The 19,023-nt window shown below is 59.1% G+C and overlaps 2 protein-coding genes across 2 annotated transcripts in view; both read right to left on the bottom strand.

Moving 5' to 3' along the window:
- Window positions 1-19,023, bottom strand: part of CAPN5 (calpain 5) — a 54,897-nt gene that overhangs the window by 18,048 nt on the left and 17,826 nt on the right. The window contains exon 3 of the mRNA XM_008064449.2: window positions 11,279-11,410. Coding sequence (XP_008062640.1) covers window positions 11,279-11,410 — 132 coding nt within the window. The remainder of the gene's footprint in view (window positions 1-11,278; window positions 11,411-19,023) is intronic.
- Window positions 5,013-5,504, bottom strand: OMP (olfactory marker protein). Its single transcript, XM_008064448.1, has one exon. The coding sequence runs from the start codon at window positions 5,502-5,504 to the stop codon at window positions 5,013-5,015; it is 492 nt and encodes a 163-aa protein (XP_008062639.1).

The following is a 19,023-nucleotide window of genomic DNA, read 5'->3' as shown; positions in this document are numbered from 1 at the left end:
CAAAAAAAAAAAAAAGAAGCCTGGCCGGCAGGTGACCCTCTCAACCTCATCCCACAACACTCCCTCCTTTGGGCCCATGGAAACCTGCCATGTTCGCTAAACACCTGTGACGCTTCAAATCACCTCACCCACGCACATGCAGCTCCTCTGAACCTCAGGGGCTGGCGAGAGCCCAGCTGGGCAGCCCCTCCTCCTGGCCTCCCTGGTCTCCTCTCTGTCCCTGCCTGCTGGGAGGAGCTCCTTGGGGCAGGGGCCAAGTCTGACTCATCTCCAGATCGCCAGCACCCAGCACAGGGCCTGGCCCTGCCCCAAAGCTGGCTAGAGTCTTTCTGGGAGGAAAATCCCCAGCGCTGGTCACAGTGCGGCCCTGACCGGCTGGTGACCTGTACACTCCACATAATACCACTTAGCAACCGTGGTGCGTGGCAGTGACTTAAGTTTCAACTGGGCCACCTCTCTGAGCCTCAGTCTGCTCATCCACCCACCCTACCTCCAGGACTGTTAGAAGAACTGAAGGAGACGGCCTTGGAGGTCGTTCATAAACTGTAGAGGGCAGTGCACACACAAGGGGTCATCCATGTTGGCGACCACATGTGTGTATTCACACAAGTCTGAAAACCCCAGGGCTGGGAAGGAGCTGAGATGACCTGGTCCCCCTCTCCCCGAGAGGAGAAAGGAAATCCTCAATACCCCCTCTAGGGACAGAGAGGCACCTGTGTGGTCAGACCTGGCAGTGAGGCCAGGACTGTGTGGGCTTTGAGCCTTCCTCATACCCATGGGATGTAATCCCTAGGCAGCCACCCACTTCGGGGCCCCACCGATGGGTACATCACAGCGCCCCTGGCACCTCCAGCTCCCGGGTTTTCCCTGGAGATCTCCCCCACCCGCCACCCAGTCCCGAGCGGCTGGGCTCCAATCCTGCCAGGAGCTGGGACTCTGCCCAGTCATGCGACAGACAGGACAGGACGGGAGTCAGGAGCCCAGGGAGGGTGGCACTGCTCAGGACCAGAGAGTGAGAGCGTGTGTGTGGGGAGGGAAGCGTGTGCAGACGTGGGTGCAGGGAGGGGGCTTTTCAGAGTTCTGCCTGGGACCCCAGCTGAGGACATTTCTGAATCACACTGGTGGGGCTGTGGGATAAGAGCTGCAGTGAGACTTCCTGTCTGGGTGACGCAAACCACAAGGCCTTTTGTCCTCAAAATGAGTGGATCCCTGGTTCTGAGGACCTGAGATTCCTTAGTTCTCACCTTCTGACTCCAAGAGTCTCAAATTTCCCGTTTCGGATGCCGTGACTGGGAGAACCCAGGAAGGCCATGGACACTTTCCGTCCCTTGGGAGAGCAGAGAGCCCCGATGGCTCACCAGAGACCAGGGCGGCTAATGCACCGCACAGGGGCCAGGTGAGTCTCATTCACAGTCCAGCTGAGATCTGGGCAGGGACCCCCAGCCTGGGGCAGGCTGCCTTCTCCTGGGCCTCAGGCTCCCCAGCGATATATAAGAGCTAACAGTCCCCTTAGCTGGGCCAGTCTGAGCCTGGTGATGGTGGTGGAGGAAGGAGAATGGGCTCCCCATGACTGCTCTCTTGGACCCCAGAGCCAGGGCCTGACCCCTGCCCATCCCTGTGCCTCACAACACCTGCTTCCATGAACATTGGTCTGCTGTGCCACCTCGGACAACTCACTTCACCTCTCTGAACCTTGCCTTCCTCCTCAGTAAACAGGTTCTCCTAACCAACCCCTCCAGAATAATTGTGAAAAGTGAGACCCTGCTTCTGCAGTGACTGGGACAGTGACGATGAGCAAATCCGGAGAGGGTGCCCGTGTGCCAGCTTGGAGAGGCTTGACGGTGTCACTAACATGAACCTATTCCATCTTCACAACAGCCCTACGAGGAAGGCACCATCACTAGCCCCAATGAAGATGAGGAACAGGCTCAGAGGTTGCATGGGGTCACACTGCTGGGGCGGCGGGGGCCCTCACACAGCCTGCCTGCACAGTAGGAGGCAGAGCTCAGGAAATGGTGGGGTTGGGGAGGCAGGGGTCTTCACCTGTGGTTTCTCTGCTTTCCATAGAAAATGGATCAACTCCCATCCCCTGCTTGCTGGGGACAGGGCCAAGACTCTACTATCCTAGGGGGCAGGAGGCTGGGTCCTCCATCTTGACCCCCACCCCCAAGGCATCTCCAGGAGTGATGACAGGAGACTCCTGAGAGAGCGGGAGGGTGCAGCACCAGGGAAGGGTTCTGTGGATGCCGGGAGGGGGATGTAGGGGGGAAGGAGAGGAGGTGGCAGCAGCTGCTCAGAGAGGAGGAGGGCCCAGGGTGGAGGACAGATGGGCTGAGACCCGGTGGGAAGAGCATTTGAAGCAGGGCTCAAAAAAACCCAAAAAACTGCAAGTGCGGCCTTTGAAGCAGGGCTAGGCCTGGGTCCCAGAAGGAGGCCGCCTAGTCCAGGGCCTCAGGTAGAGTGGGGACATCTCCCTGGCCTGTCCCAGCGGCCAGTATCTTGGGGTCAAAGGTCCACAGGCCCAGAGCCCGGTCCGCCCACAGCCCATGTCCAGCCCCTTCTTGCCCTCTGTGACCCAGGCAGGAGGCCTCCTCCTCGGGGCCTCGGCGTCTCTGTTCAAAATGGAGTGAATCTGAGAGCAATGACAAGAGGACAGAGCTGTGAAGAAGGATCAAGTGGGGCACTAAGGTGGCGTGGCCTGGTGGCTCCGTCGGTGCCAACATCAGTCTAATCTGGTCACGGGTTTCATAATCCCAGAAGGGTGGGGCTGGAAGGGGCTTCACAGAATCAGGCTGTTCCCTCTAGAAAGTCTGATGCTGGGAGAGGGTCAGGGGCTACCTGAGGACACACAGCAAGTGGGTGACAGAGGCCAGACAATCCAGGCAAAAGCCTGTCCTCACTGCACCCCTCACTATACCCCTCTTCCGTGTGGCCACTGCCCAGCCTCCCTGCAAGGGAGGGAGGCGGGAGCGGAAGCCCAGAGGGTGCCTGCCTCGGCATGGCTCTCTCCACAGCCCACATGGAGGCAGCTCAGGTGGGGCCGCTGGAGAAACAGTCAGGAGTGGGGTTTGCTGGCTGGACGTGAGGAGACCCGGTTAAAACCAATCCTGACCTTGACCAGTCACCTGATTATTCCCATCCTCCCTGAAGGCTGGTGGGGATAGGCCCTGGGAAGGGGTGCTCTGGTCATGAGGGCTCCCGAGAGGAAGGGGCTAGCAGCAAGAGAATGCACACCACTGAGGACAGGCACACAGCTTTATTGGGGACCTGCAGCGGGCACAGCACAGGCAGATGGGGTGGGGTGGGGGTAGGGACAGGCAGTCTGGACTAGGAGGGTTCCCACAGCGGCAGGGATAGGTCAAGCAAAGAGGCAGAAGGACAGGACCACTGCCCACAGATCTGGTCTTCCCCGAGGGGCCAACGAAGAGAAGGCGGGTAATGCCCAGGACTTCTCAAGCACAACCTGGAACAGGCCTCGGAACTGTGAGTTAAAAAAGGAGCAGAGTTCAGTCCGGAGCTAAACTCCCACCCACAGATCTCAGCATCAACACACCTCTCTTGCCTGCATGCCTCTGAGGTGGGCTCACCCTACTGTCCCCAGCCCACTGGGGACGGCTCTGGCCCTCTGACCCTCAGTGCATCTGTTCCAGGGCCCTGAATCCGTGAAGCGACCCTGATTCATAATGGGAAATGTCATGGGCCCTTTCCTGACTGGCCAGGGACAAAACACAGAGCTGGCCTTGAGACAGGGTTGTGGGGACACTGGCTGAGCTGTCCTCAGCTGATGCCAGGCCCAGGTCAGCACCCCCACCACAAGGCAGGGGCGGGGGGCTCTTTGGGCCTGTGCAGTGGGGAGGGAAATGAGGCTTGGGGCCAGAATTGAATCTGCTTATGATTGTGCCTCAGTTTCTCCGTCTGTTTGGTGCTAGGTTGCACCCAATGACCTCAGAAGCTAATGTTCTGCGATCATACCACCGCCACCTCCAGCCCACTTCTGACCACCAGCCATCATGAGTGCCCACCAGGCCCTCCCTCTGCCACCCCCAGCTCCACTAAGAAACCCAAGAAATGCCAACAGATGCCAAGTCAACTAGCCTTCTCTGGCCTGTGAGCTCAAAGACGCCTGACTTCCCAGCAGGAAACACCTGAGGCCCCAGAGAATCTACCGTCTCCAGCTCCAGGGCCGGGACCCCTCTATGAATCTCAGAGCCTCTAGCTCAGGAAGCTCCCCCAACCCCATGGTCATCGGGATCAAGCCTCTGCTAAGAACCACCCTTAAGCCAGCAGCAATTATCCACCAGATCATCTAAAATCAGACTCGTTCCCAGGGCAGAGACAGACCTCTAGAATATACCTGTACGAATACAGCACACCCTGTCTCAACATACACATGTATGTATAGACAGATGCCATGTGACTTTCTAGAGTTCCCCCTGAAGCCACCCTGCCCCATGTCCTGAGGGCCACGGGGCATCATGGGACCACACCAGGCTGGTGCCAGGAGCCACACCTTCCCGGTCCTCAGGCTGGGCGATCCCCTTCAGATGTGGGCTTCGGCAAAGGGTGCTGTGGCCAGGGCAGCAAGTGTCTGCTTTGCTGGATTCCCTGAGGAGGCTGCAGTTTCATCTCCCTGCCTCTGGAAGAAGCCGTGTCGCTGGATCTTTGGATTGCTCTCCTTTTCTCTTTTTGTGCCTCTCTCTTGGTCTCTCAGTCTCTCTCCCCCACAAGGAGACAGAAAAGACCCATATCCAAAGCCTCCACATCTGTCCACGCTGGCTGACCAGGCCTCTCTCATCTACAGCTGGCAGTTCTAGTCTACAGAGCCTTGGAATCCTCCTCCTGTGAGCCGGAGCGCCGGCACCAGGGAAAAGCAAGGAGGAAGGACATGGGACCCAGGGGACCTCTGGCCAAGCAGAGTATAGACTGAGCAGCTAGAAGAATATCCCCAAAAACATGTGCGGGAAGGAGGCGCGGGCCTGGCAGAGGGCAGGGGGCTGGCAGTGGTGCCACCATCAGAGCTGGTTGAAAACCACGGAGGCCTTGAGGTTGGCGGGCTCCACGCCCTCGCCGAAGGTGATGAGGAAGTACATGACCTTGCGGATCTTGGCCAGGTCCGACAGGCGCTCCCCGAACTCCAGGGCATCGGCCTCGTTCCAGTCCATGGCGTCCGAGTCCTCTTTGCGCCAGAAGATGGCCGCGGGGTCCAGCAGCTGACGCGTCATGAGGTTGGTGAGGTCGGGCGTCCAGTTCTGCGAGGTGCCCGTGATGGTGACTTTGCCCGGCTTGTCCAGCACGACGTTCCAGCGCTCGAACTGCAGCCCCTGCTGCCGGACGAAGTCGAGGCGGTACACGGACTCCGTCGGCCGCAGCAGCTTCTCGCCGTCCTGGCGCTTCTCCCCACGCTGCCTCAGGCTCTCCATGCGCAGCCGCATCTGCTTAGTCAGGTCCTCGTCCAGGACCAGCGGCATGTCCAGCTGTGGCTGCTGTGGCCCATCCCCCGCCATGGCCCAAGTGCTGCCGCTGCTCCCGCCCACCTCAAGGAGCCAAGTGGACTGGGGCCTCGGGCGTTGGGACAAGAGGCTAGCAGAGGGGCGCCCCGCCTACCTCTGCCACACCCGCCCCGCACCCTCCCCTCTTTGCCACTGGCCCTTCCCAGCCCCACCCAGTCCTCAAAACGGGTTGTGCCTGAGGAGAGGGAGCCCCAGCTGCCTCCTCACCACTCCTTGCAGAAGCGCAATGCAGGCGTGCAGGCAGGCGGAAGGGTGACAGGCTCCTCGGGGACCAGATCGCTGATGTCAATCGCTGTGGCAACCGCCCTGGCTACCAGGGACAGGCTGGGCTTGTTTGTGAAAAAGGGAGCACTTCCTAAGTGCAGTGATGGGGAGGGCGGTGGGGAGCACGTGCTCACTAGAGGTACATAAGGAGAAGCCGGAAGCCCCCCCAGGAGGGGTCGGGGGAGCAAGGATCAGAGACTGCTCGCCTGACTTGAGTTCTGAAGTTACCCAAGCCAAGCCTGGGAGCTGAGCTGGCTCCCTCCTCCCCCTCACGCCTCCACACCCAATCACCAAGGCCTGTGGATTCTTCTTCCCCAACACCCCAGGAATTGTCCCCTTTGTTCCCAGGCCAGGTCCTTGGCCCAGACACCACCATCTCTCAGCTAGACCCGTGGCTCTCAGACTTTAGTGAAGGTCAGGATCACCTGCAGGACTGAAAACAGACGGCTGGTCCCCACCCCAGAGTTCTTGATTTTACTGGTCTCTAATAAGCCCAAGCATTTCCATTTCCAACGGCCTCTCTGGTGACACCTGTGCTGTCAGGGACTATCTGTGCCTTGAGAATCGCTGACCCAGATGATTCCGGCCAGCTGGCCCTGCCTCAACCCTGTACGGCAGCCACAGGACCAGGTTTCACTTCTACCTAAATCCCCCCACTTATGCCACCCATATTGATCCTCAGTTTCCCCCAGGAGACTCGAGGCAGAGAAAGAATCTGGCAAACATCTATATCCCCAGTGTCCAAGGCGGAACTAGGAGCTCAGCTCTGTGGACAAATGGAGGAACTGGAATGTGCGAGTGCAGTTGGGGTGGGGATGAGGGAGAGAGACTGCTGCCACAACCTGCCCACACACAGGCCAAGGTGTAACAACCGAAAACAGTCTGACAGACCTTGTGGATACCAAGCACAGGCAATTGCTATGTGGAGGCTGAGTAAATCTGGGGCTATGTGAACAGCAGGGGGCCCTAAGGGAAATGTAGCACCTGGTCCTGTTAAAGCAACTCCTCAAGCCCTGGGGTCAGCTCTGGGGGCCAAATACCCCAGAGTATTCCAGGGAACCATACAGCTAGATGTTAAGCCGCCCAACCCTCACAGAACCTCTTACTTTGCAGCTGGAGGGGTGGAGGAGAGAGAAAAACGTGGCTAGGGCGCTACTGAGGGGTTTCTCTTCCCTCCTAAAGAGGAGTGGGTTCTACTCTTCCCAGCCTAAATTCTGCTTGTTATTTATAGGTTTGCTTAATTTTTCCCTGCGATGCACAGGCCCTGGGAACAGTACGTTGCCCATCCCTCTAAAGCAGCCTCCAGAACAGAGCCTGCCATACAGGAAGCTCTTGCACATGCTTGCTGAATGAATGAATGAATGAATGAATGACAAGAGAACAGTGAATGTGATGGACCATAGGGCCCAAGGCCCAGACCAACAAGAGGAGAATGTGCAGATGGGGAGACAGTACGTGGTCACTGGCTGGGGCCAAACTGAAACTTGCGGACAGGTGTGTTTCAGGATTGGGGCATGTGCAAGACACCTGGAAGGTGAGGTCAGAGCAATGGAGCCTTTGACTAAAGGCCTCCAGGGGGAGGCGTTCTAGGCCCAGGCTCTGGCCATGGCAACAAGGGACTGGGGTGGCTGAAGGTCAAAGCTGACAGAGATGAGACTAAGACCAGGGTAACAGAGGGGGCAGAGTCACATGGACACAGTAATCCCTGGGATACAGCAGTTCTTGGGGCAGAACAGGCAGGGAACTTGGAGGAGCCAAGCCCATTGTGCCGGAGGGACCGGCCAGAGCAACCGGTTGGCAGGGGACAGAAGTAAAGTGGGCTGAGGATGGAGGCCCAGTGTAGGACCCAAGTGCTTGTCAGGGGACACCGCAGCCAGGAAGCAGCAATGGGGGAAGAAGATCCTCTATTTCTAGATCTTAAGGGGGAAAGGGAGGCTCACCTTCTACAGATGAGGATCTGGGGGATCCCTGGAGAGGGCCTAGTCTCACCAGGGCAGCGGGGCCCCGCCCTGCAGGAGACTGAAGGTGGAGGGCGGTTGTGGCCAGGGCTCGGGCCTCACTGACCCTCACAGAAGGCGGGGAGGGGGTGGACAGAAGGTCAGTGGAGGAAAGGGAGGAAAAAAGGAGGGAGCAGGAACATGGGTGTGCTGAGGCTTGTGGTCGAGGGTGCAGAGAAGAGGCAGGAGGCTGCAGGCAGGGTTCAGCCCCACTGATATCCACAGACCTTTGCCCAGCCCTCAGAGGCCTTAGGACGTGCCCAAGGCTGGACATGAGAATGAACACAGAAAGGCAGCTCCAAACTCGAATATGTGATTGCAAAAATGCACCTAACAAGCAAACAAAACCTCTTCAGCCCCCATTGGAAAAAAGACTAGAAGGAAATACAGAAAACCTTAAGTGACTTTGTACTTCTTTGTGCTTTGGCGCTCACTTAATGTGTGGTGAGTAAACTGCTAGGTAACAAGGGTAGAGTGGGAGACTTCTTTTTTTAGAGACAGGGTCTCACTCTGTCACCCAAGCTGAGTGCAGTGTTGCAACCATGACTCACTGCAGCCTCAAACTCCGGCTCAAGCCATCCATCCTCCCACCTCAGCCTCCAAAGTAGCACCTGGCTAATTTTTTAATTTTTGTAGAGACAGGATCTCGCGATGTTGCCCAGGCCAGGAGAGACATTTTTAAACAAAAGTAAAAGATAGCCTGCCCTGGTCCTGCGTGCCCCTCCCAGTCCCCTGCCCACTCCAGACCTTGGCTTAGGCCAGGCGGGCCTGATGACAAATGTTCAACTCAACCGTCACATCCCACTTTCAGGTTCAAAAACCTGGTCACCTGAAGTCCACTGCCCCGCCCTGCCCTCCCCTCAGGAAACACTCAGTCAAGTCAGAGAGACCATCATGCTCCCATCAGGGATCCCATAGGTGGGGGAGGCCTTGCTGACAAGGGGTATCTGGCAGAACAGAGAAACAGGGCAGGGGCGGGAGACTAGCAATGAGGCCAGAGGCGCTGAACCCAACCAAGGGAGGGCCTCCAGGGCTCCAGCCATCCTCCCACAACCCTCAGGCCTGGAAAGATCCGTGTACAGGAACATGATCTGCCCAAGGTCACTCAACTAGCAAGTGACCCTGCCAGAATCAAACCCAGCTCTGGCTGGCTTCAAATCCTATGTACTTTGGCCCCACCTTAGGACTAGGGGTAAAGTGGCTTCCTGGAAGAGGGGGCATCTGTGCTGTGGCTGTGACGCATCTGAGGCTCAGCATTCCCGGGGTGTGTGAGGCTTGGGGGGCAGGGGTGCTAGCTCAGGTTGCGCAGCCCGACCCCCCACTGCCCTTCCTTGGAGAAAACAGGGTGGAGGAGAGAGGCCCATGCAGGGCAACAGGCCCAGAGAGTGAGGGAGGACAACAAACAGGGCCCGGCCAACAGGGACAGGAGGGAAGAGAAAGCGCAGTAATGAGCTCCCCGGGGCCCACATCTCCTTTCAGGACCCAGGGGCTGTCATCACAGCAGCACAGGAGGCAGAGTGCAATTAGACAAGAGGGCCCAGACCCACCGTTTTCCCCAAAGATCCATGTTCCTGGAGGCCAGCCTCCTGGCCCTGGCAGCCTCCAACATCAGCCAGGCCAGGTGCCCCAACAGCCTTGGCCCAGAGATAACACAGGCCTGCTAAGGTCACACTGCATCAATGACAGGCTGCCAGCCTGTAGTCGTGGGTGCCTTCTGCCACTGACTAGAGGGGGAGCTGCACCAGGGAACCACCTGGCTTGGGACAGGACTCACCTAAAAATGACCAAGAAGGGACCCAGCAGAGTCAGGCCCGGCCCCACGAAAGGCCCTGGGAGGTCTGGGGCAGCAAGGCTGATGGTGGAGCTGCTGGTCAAGAGCTGGGCCTAACACTTTGGGGAGGAGCCCAGTTCCCTGCCCAGTTCAGCGGGAAGATTAAGCTGGGCCGGCTCTGCTCATGGGGCTCACCTCGAGGGGGCAGACAGATAAACAGGCAATTATAGGGCAGGGTGGGAGGTGGAGGGCCAGTCCTGCAGTATTCCCACATACCCCCTCCAGCCCTAGACTGAGCCCTGGGCTAGCTGGGATGGGGCTCTGGGGCAAGGGGCCCTTGTCCTGGGCTCAGAGAAGGGGGTGGGGGCCTGGAAGCTGGAGAGTGGAGACCAGCCCTACACGCAGAGAACAGCTCTGGGCGCCAACCCTCTCTGCACCTTGAGGCCAGTGAGTGAAAGAATCTCACGTGTGGCTCTCTGAAGCCCACTCAGCTCAGACGCCCCACAGATACCTACATCTTCAGGGTCCCCAAGAGTCCTATAGCATGCAGCTGCCCCTAAGTCTGCAGGGCCAGAGGCCAAGCCCTAGGAATGCCCACCTGGGGGTGGCTTTGAGAGGTTGCACCCCAGCTCAGGAGACAGTCTCAGCCTCGGCCGAGGACACAGCTCCCTCTGGTGGCCATTGGCCGCCCCAGAGGACGAGGATACAGGGCTCTGCTCCTGGGCCCCGCCCACACGGGCACACCCATGCGTTCTAGAATATGAGTTACCGTGACTCGGTGGGCACAGCCACTTGCCAGGCACCACACTGCGCAGGGCATGTCAAGTCCAGCAACTGGCTCCTCCCTCCCACTCCCCACGCCTGCTCCTCTGACCGCCCCGATTTTGAGTCACTCGCAGCCAGTTACAAAGCAACCAAATGGTGAGTCCGGGACTCCCACCGAGCCTGGAGGACTCAGAAGCCCTGTGCTTTTCAGCCCCGCGGCCAACCCCTTCCAGGAAGAGCAGGAGGGGAGGTATGAGAAAGGGGCAGTGACTCGTGTCTGCCAGGAGGGAAGCCTGTGTCCTGTCCTGCAATTCCTGCCGCTAATCTTCAGGCAGCCAGGGTCTACCTCCCACCTCCCGCGTCCCCAGCAGGGGGGCTCTGAGCACAAGATTTCAGGGTCAGGCTACTCAGCACTCCCATAGGAGGAAAAAACTGGCAGGACCAGAACCCATTCTTCTTGACTCAAGCCCTGTGGCCCTGGTCCTGAACCCCAGCAGCTTGGAAGCGGGTGTCATAGAACTGGAGGTTGTCTGGACCATCCCCTGAGCCACTGGGAAAAGTGAGGCCCAGAGAAGGACAGCGAGTGGCCCAAGTCACACAGCAGCCTACTGGCAGGGGTCTCCTGAGCTGTAAGTGGCATCTCCACGCTGATGTGCTGCAGGCAGCTTCCACATTTCACCAATGTGTATTAGGCTGCCGAACGGCTCTGGGGATACTGTGTGTCCCCAACAGTGGGGAAGGGACATGTCAGAATCGCCTTGGGAACTAAACAGATTCCCAGCACCTGCTCTGGGGCTCCCAGCTGGCAGGTGAAGGAAGGCAATTCTGACACTCAGCCAGTAAGGGGGACCTGGTATGGCCCCCCACCCAGCCCTGGCACAGGCTTCCAGAAAGTGTCACATGCCACACTTAGGCCACACTGTCAGGCCACATCCACATCCTCAGTGCCCCCGCCCTCCCCCAGGCCTCACCTTTTGCCACAGCGACTCCCGGGAGGCCAGGGACGAGCAGGCCGCCACAAACCAGCAATTGCCCACCTGGCCCTGGTGCAAGTCGTGGGAGCTGATGCCATCCACGAAGAGGCGGGGGTCCTCGCAGATGTCCTGCAGAGAAGGCGAGGGGAGGGCGTGAGGGGCCAAGGTGCACACGGGTGCTCCCACGGCAGAGGGAGACCCCATTATCATCACGGAGACCCACCTGCCTTCCCTCACACCCCTATGGCCCGGCTTCTCTCCCAGGTCCTGCCTGGAAGTCCCTCTCCCCTTCCCTGCCAGAGAGTGCTCCTCGGCCCAAGGGTTGCCGATATGGGAGGATGGCAGAGTGCCAGATCCCAGGCACCACCGTCCTCCCGCCCTCTGAGCTCCTCCCTGACCAGCGAGGGCTCTGTTCCCTTAATTCTCCAGCTCCAACAGTCGGCATTGCCCATCCAGCCAGCCTGACGAAGTGGGTGCGGATGCAGGGATGAGACAAATGCTAAAATCTCACATGACAAGCACAAGGAAGGGCAGAGTGGGGCGCTGATGGACCAGTCCAGCATGGCCCTTCCCTCATGGCTCCTCGTGCCCGAGGAGCTTGGGTTGTCACTCCAGCTTATAGATGAGGTCTGGAGGCTCAGAGAGGGGTAGCAACTTGTCAAAGGCACAAAGCATGCAAATGCCAGAGTGGGGCAGAAGTTCCTGTTTGATTTTCCATGGGGACTGGCAGACCTGGCCCAAGAGAGACACAGCCTGGCTCCCAGGTCAGGCAGTTGCCAGGCAGGAAACTGATGCAGCTCTCAGGCCCAGCTTGACCTATTTCTAGAAGCCCCTTGCTCTGCCCGCTAGGAGACAGCTAGCCCAGATGGGCTCCCAGCCCAGTGCCCTCTGCACCTGACCCTGCCTGAGGAGCAGGCAGTGTTAGAAGAGGGAGAAACAGGAGCTTTGGCTTCAGACTGAATTCTAGCTCCTCACTCTGCAAGCTGACATGCCGTGGAGACTCAGCTTTTTCATCTATAAAGGGGGAAGGGTAATTTCTACTTTTTGAGGAATCCATGTATGTAAGTGCCAAGGAGAGTGAAGGCTGCTAAAACGTTGGGTGCTGGGGGAGCTATGCCTAGCCTGCAGGGGTGGCCCCAGCACTGACAGATGCAGCCCGGAAGGGTGAGTTCACCCAGTGCTCCCACAGTGGTTAGCATTCCACCCCCAGGCCTGCGTGGGGGCTGTTGAGATCTCTGCAGGGGCGGCAGAAAGTGCCCAGCATGGAACCTAGTGCCGGTCCAGGAAGCAGAGTCAAGCACACACCATAGAACTTCCGAGCACCCTGTTTGCATGCAGTGTGGGTCCAATGGCCAGTGGGGCGGGGCTGGGCATGAGGAGCTTCCCTTCTCCCTGCCCAGTCCAGGTCTCAGTTTGGGGCATCCACGTGCCACCTGGGTCCAGCAGGCCCACCCCAAACCCCTCCTCCTCTCCCATCCCCATCTTTTTTTTTTTTGTGAGTTGGAGTCTCACTCTGTCAACCAGGCTGGAGTGCAGTGGCGTGCTCACCGCCACCCCAGTGTCCACCTGCTGGGTTCAGGCGATCCTTCCGCCTTAGCCCTCCAAGTAGCTGGAACTACAGGCGCACGCCACCACATCTAGCTAATTTTTTGATTTATTGTAGAGACGAGGTCTCGCCAAGTTTCCCAGTTTCCGTCAGCATCTTCACTCTGCGGAACTGAAAGGAGTGACTGCTCCCCAGGTGAGGGGTGTGGTATTTGGAGGGCAGGAGGAGACCAACAGGAGTCATGCCTCCCATGTACCAGGCACCCCAGCAATCCTCACCATGGCCCTGAGAGGTAGGAAATGTGCCCCTTTTACAGACAAGGAAACTGAGGCCCAGGGAGGCTGAATGCCAAGCTCCGGCCACACAACACGGGCAGGGCGGCCGCAGCCCCTCTGCCTGCCTCCCCGCCCCCAGGCGCTCCCGAGCTCGGTCTATCACAGCGCAGCTTCTGACGTACTGCTGCCAGTGGCCAGCAGGGGGTGGCAGAGGCAGGAAGACGAATTCGAATTCCCGCTCCCCATTGACACCTGTGTAGCTTTGGCTTCCTCACCTGCGCAAAGATGAACTGTTATCCCTGCTGGGCTGTGTGGACTCCACAGACCGAGGAGGCAGAGCACTTGGCAAGGGAAAAGAGGGCAACGGGCTCTCGGTTCCCACCGAGGTGTCTGGGACTCCGGCTGCCCCTTTGCCCAGGAGAACGCGAGTTTTAGACTCCCCAGGGCATGAGCGGCTCCTGAGACCCGGCCCTGTCTTCCAGTGGGCACTGCAGGACCAGCCAGGGCCAAGCTGTAGGTCTGGAGAACCCAGTGAGGCTCTCTTGTCCTGGGGCACCCTCTCAGGAAGCACAGGCAGGAAGAGGCTCCTCGCCCTTCCTGGCCTCCTATCTCAGCTCCCAGCCCTGACCCACACCCAGCCTCTGAGCCAAGGGAGCTATGACTTAGCACCTGCCTTTCCGAGGCCTGAGGGTGGGCAGGATGCGCTGGGAAGGGGGGAGACAGCCACTGCCTGGCACCACCAGGGTCTGCGGCGGGAGGTGACTCCACAGTGTCCTTACACTTCAGATCCTCCCAGCCAGTGCCCTGTGACAGACACCACTGCCCCATTCACAGACAGGAGGTCGAGCCCGGGAGGAGGCGGTGACGGCCAAGGTCACAGGGCAAGTACGTGGCCAACGGGACTCGACCCAGGTCTGCAGGGCTCCCGACCAGGGCTGCCCTCCCCACTGAGCAGCACAGCCAGGGCAGCCCTGCGGGGCAGATTCAGCCACCCGGCCCCGACACTTCTCCGATCCTCGAGAGGGAGACCGGGCTTGGAGTCGGGATCCCACTGCCCTAACGGGCTGTGGCAGAGCAGGGACCTGGGGCAATCATGCAGCCTGGGCAGGAGGACAGAGCAGGAGGCGGCCTGGTGTGCTCCCACTGCCAGGAGAGGCTCGGGGTCTCCAGCTGTAACCTGGAGAAACCGCCTGAGGTTGGTTGCTGGGTCCTAGAGCCCAGAGGCCACACTGGGGCACCTCTAAAAGGGACAACCACAGAAACAGCTCACAGTGACTAGGCGCCTGCTGTGTGCGGCACTGTGCCAAACAACGCTGCAAGATAGCTTCAGCATCCCCTTTTTACAGATAAGGAAACCCAGGCACAGAGAAGTTAAGTCACTTGCCAGGGCCACACAGGAAGAGGTGACCTCCAGGTGGGCTAGGATTTATGGGTGACAAAGACATCCTTCCTTCACCTGTCTCCCTGCACCTGCCCGAAGGGGGTCTCACCATGAAGCCAGGAGGTTGGGGAAGCCATGGGGTCAGGCTTCTCAAGACCAAAATTTGTCCCTCCACTTTTCCTGGGCCATGGGTGGGACATAGGCCACAGAGTGAGTCAGGGTAGTTCCCGCCCACAAGCCGGGCCCTTGAGAAGGAACCAAATTGTGACCCTCCGTGTGAGCAGAGCTGTGACAGCAGGAGTCTGAGAGAAATCAGAAGAGGCTGCCTGGAAGCAGACCAGGCTTGGAGAGTAGGCACGGAGGCTCAGGAGAGGAATGGGAACTCCAAATGTCCTAAGACGGGGTCCAGTCACAGCCTTGAGGTAGGTGCTGCCTCTGACACGATCTTCTTCTGGGCACCTGGCCACCTGTGCTCCCTTCCATCCCTGTCCATCCTGGGTTTGCCTTTGGGTGTCCCCCACAAGCTTGCAGCTCCTGGGCAGGGCCAGGCCCAACTCCGCCCACATGCAGGCTGCAGACAGGAGAGAAAGGGAAGACAACGTGGCACGCAGGATGGGACTGGATGGAGGCCCCCTCTGAGGGCTAGGGGCGGCTTCTAGGGTATGTTTCCAGGGCACAGCCTTCTGCGCCTGCACTCACTTCTCCCTCCCAGCCCCTCCCAAACCCTCCCAGCCTGCTGACCAGCTCCACCGCTGGGGGCCACGGCCCAACCCACCTCCCTTCTCCTACTGTGGTACAACAGGAAATTCAGGTTCTAGTCCCGGTGCACACACAGGAATGCAGCAAGACCACAGACTGGAGCGGCTCAGCTGGGCTGCACCTGCAGCGGCTCCTTCCACTCCCTGCCCTCCTCCCAGCTTTGTTCATTCATCTTCACCCCAGCCGCCTCCCTCCCGAAATCTAAGACCACAGGCAGAATCGATGGGACAACTGAGGAAACTGAAGCCCAGGAAGGCAAAGGGACTCCAGCCTGGGACGGGAAAGGGATTTACAGCCTGTGGCCGGCCAGCCTCCTCTGCAGCAGACCCACCGCCCTCCGCCCTCCCCAGCCCTACCCCACCTCCTTCCAAGCAGTCCCCACCCTTCAAGGACACCTCCTCCAGAAGCCTTTCCGGACTTGCTGAACTCAGCACATGCCCGGAAGGGGGTCATTCCTGGGCAGGGCGGACAGGTGTGCCCCTAGCTGCCAGGTCTCACTTCAAGTTGCCTGTTTCATGGCATGTGCTGAGTAGAAGCGCCTTCTCCAGGAAACGGGTCAAAGAGCATGAACCCCAGCAGGTGGGGTTGGGTCCATCCGGCTGCCTCAGGTGAATCCTGGGGTTTCCAAAACTGACATCTGTTCTAGGACCCCATCTGTCCTCTCTGCAGTCCACCAAAGGACCTCTAGGCCGATGTCTAGGTGTGGGAGAGGCAGGATGGGGGGATCTCCCACGGGGATGTCAGGAGGCCCCTACCGCGGCCCTGGGCCCGAGCCAGGAGAAGGCAGCTCCTGTCCGTAGCCCTTGATGCCTCCTGGGCTCTCGGGCCTTGAGACAGTCCCCATTCTCCTCATTCTCCTCGTATCTTCCCGGCCAGGCCCAGGGGAGGCCAGCGGATGGTTGCTGTACTGGGAACAATAAAATGAGCCGGCGAGGGGAGGGGGTGTGGGCCCAAGGCAGGTGCCGGGGTGGGGACTGAAGAGGACAAGCCCTAGTCCCATCTGCAGTGTCAACAGGAGATGGAACATCCCTGGCAGGGAGGCTCAGGGTCCCTAACATGGCATGGGCAAAGAGCTGGCGAGAGAGAGGAACGAGTGTCACCTGCCTCCACGGGTCTGGCACCACAGATACTTCGAGTCCTTTCAACCTCTAGGAACCAGGGCCAGAAAGAATCATTCTCCCCAATCACAGATGAGGAAACTGAGGCCCAAAGAGGAGGAGTGACTTGTTCAAGGAAGGAGGCAAGGAGACAGGAAGGCTGGCTGAAGAGGTCTTCCAAGACAGCGGCTGCGTGAGGACCAGCTCAGAGAAGGAGCAGGAGGGGTGGGGGGAGAGGGCTTCCCTGGGTGGTAGAGATACTCAGCTCTCTGCTCTGTTTGTAAACAGTCGGGTTACGGGACCGGGAGTGGGACTCCATAGCAACATGAGCCCTGCAAGCCAAAGTCCCATCTGCCGGCCAGGGTCAGGCGCTGGGGGTTAATGATCACCCGACTGGGCTGGGCCTGCCCACTGCTGGGCCAAGCTGGCTTGACTTCCTGTTCCACAGACCCAGCATCCCGCCGGTTGGGAGGGGGCCACTGCCCCAAGGGCCTGCCACCAGCCAGCAGGCACTGGCATGGTTTGGCAAGTCCACGCAGCGACGGGGACCAGCCACAGCAGCCTAGCCCACACGGCCTCACCTGCCACTGCTCAGCCCATGCCTGGACCTCCAGACGGAGGTCTCCCACACCTGGACCTCCACTGAGAGTCCTTTGGTGGGATGCAGGGGGACAGGTGAGGTCCTCTGAACAGACATCAGTTTTAGAAGCTCCTGACTGAGGATTGATCCCGCCATCACCGCCCCGTGCCACAGCCAAGCCGGGGCAGTTCTGCATGTCTAGGAAGGGCAAGGCGCCATGCACATGCCAGTGAGGAAGGGAATGAGGAGAAAAGGTGTGGCAGGAAAGGGGCTCGGAGAGGGTGGGGGGGGCTCCACCAGGTCACATGGCAGGGATCGCTGAGCCAGCTGGCCTGGTGGTTCCTCCTCTCACCTCACCAAGCCCAGCTGCCCCAGCAAGGCCTCACCAGCCTCTTTGCAGAGCTGCAGACCTGAAATGTCTGGGTGATGGCCAGAGGGCAGGCAAGGGTCAGGATGGGGGCAGCAGGGGGGTGGAGTGAGAGGAGGGCAGAGAGCTCAAGTGTCCACCCCTCCTGCCCACACCCAAGGCCTTACAAAGGCCCTTTGAGGCTGGCCTTCTTCCCCACCCACTGGACAAAGGAGAGAGAGGAAGACATGGGAGTGAGGCCTGAAAGCAGATCTCTTGTGGCCCAGCAAGGAGGCCCCTGGGCGTTCTAGAGAGCTGGTGCAGGGCTCGGAGATGCCAAAGCAGCTCTTGGGGCTGGGATCAAGGGTACCCAGGACCCTCTATCTGGTCTTGGGGGAAGGTGGGGGGTGTGGGGAGTCAGGGGGGACAGAGCCCGGGGAGGCAGGACCCCAAGGTCCTAGCCTACCCCTGTGAGCAGCTCACTGGGCAATCAGGGCACCTGCCTTCCCCTTCCAGCCTTAGTTTCTCCACCTCAAGAGTCCCATGCCAAGAAAGTCCACAGAATATTGAGTTGGAAGGACTTGAGACCATAGCCTAGAAGAGAAACTAGAAAACTAAATTTCATTTTTCCAAAAAGCCCAGGATCAGATGGAGCCTCTCCCAGGTTGCCAAAAATCTGTCTCTGGTGGCTCTCACTGCCCAGAGAGTGAGGGCCTAGCACCTCCCTGCACATCAGCCCCGGGCCTCCACGTGGCCACCTCTCCCCTCGCTCCTTCTCTGGTGGGCTCCAGCTGCACTGCCGTTGCCTTTGTGGGCCTGAGGGGCTACACCCAGTACGTCTCTGATCCCTCTGTGTCTTCTCCTGCATGGACCCTCCTGCAAAAGCCTCCCTCCGAGACACCTTCTCTATTATTTTTGGTTTTTTGTTTTTTGAGTTGGAGTCTCACTCCATCGCCTAGGCTGGAGCGCAGCAGCACACTCACGGCCACCCCTGCGTTGACATGCTGGGCTCCGGTAAGCCTTCCACTTCAGCCTTCCAAGTAGCCGAAACTATAGGCGCACACTACCAAGCCCTGCTAATTTTTGATTTATTATAAAGACAAGGTCTCGTCAAGTTGCCTGGGCTGGTCTCAAACCTGTGGGCTCAGGCAGTCCACTCGCCTAGACCTCCCAAAGTGCTGGGATTACAGGCTGAGCCATCAAGTCCGGCCTGCCTTCTCTATTATTGAGTAGCTGAAGTCATGACCTCCTCCCAGGCCTGAGTATCCTCGGGACAGCACAGTTGCCCACTCTGAAGTCCCCCTCACCCCCCCTCCCAGGATGACTCTCACTGGCACCCACATAGCCCCGGAAACTAGGAAGAGGCCTGGGGCAGGGACCTCCAGCAGCCTCCCCTCCACCCACAGGGATACCCACTCCGCAGGGCCAGGGACACAAGCCCCAGCCCACCCTCACACCCTCACATCACTGGGGTTCAAGAGTATGAAATCACACCATAAGACCAAACATTTCTGTGTAACACCCTTTAGCCTCAGGGGCCAAGGCCAGGACGGGAGAGCACCCAATAGACGTCACCCAGTTCATTGCTATCAATATTCGTGGTATCGGCTCCCAGTATTGTGTGCCAGACTTGTACAGACTTTTTCTTTTTTTTGAATTGGAGTTTCACTCTGTCACCCAGACTGGAGGGCAGTGGCATGCTCCTGGCCACCGCAGCCTCGACCTGCTGGGCTCCGGCAATCCTTCCGCCTCAGCCTT

Source organism: Carlito syrichta, unplaced genomic scaffold (assembly GCF_000164805.1).
Source record: "Carlito syrichta isolate Samal-C Ts95f unplaced genomic scaffold, Tarsius_syrichta-2.0.1 Scaffold307339, whole genome shotgun sequence".
Lineage (NCBI taxonomy): Eukaryota > Metazoa > Chordata > Mammalia > Primates > Tarsiidae > Carlito > Carlito syrichta.
This window is presented reverse-complemented; position numbering and strand designations above follow the sequence as displayed.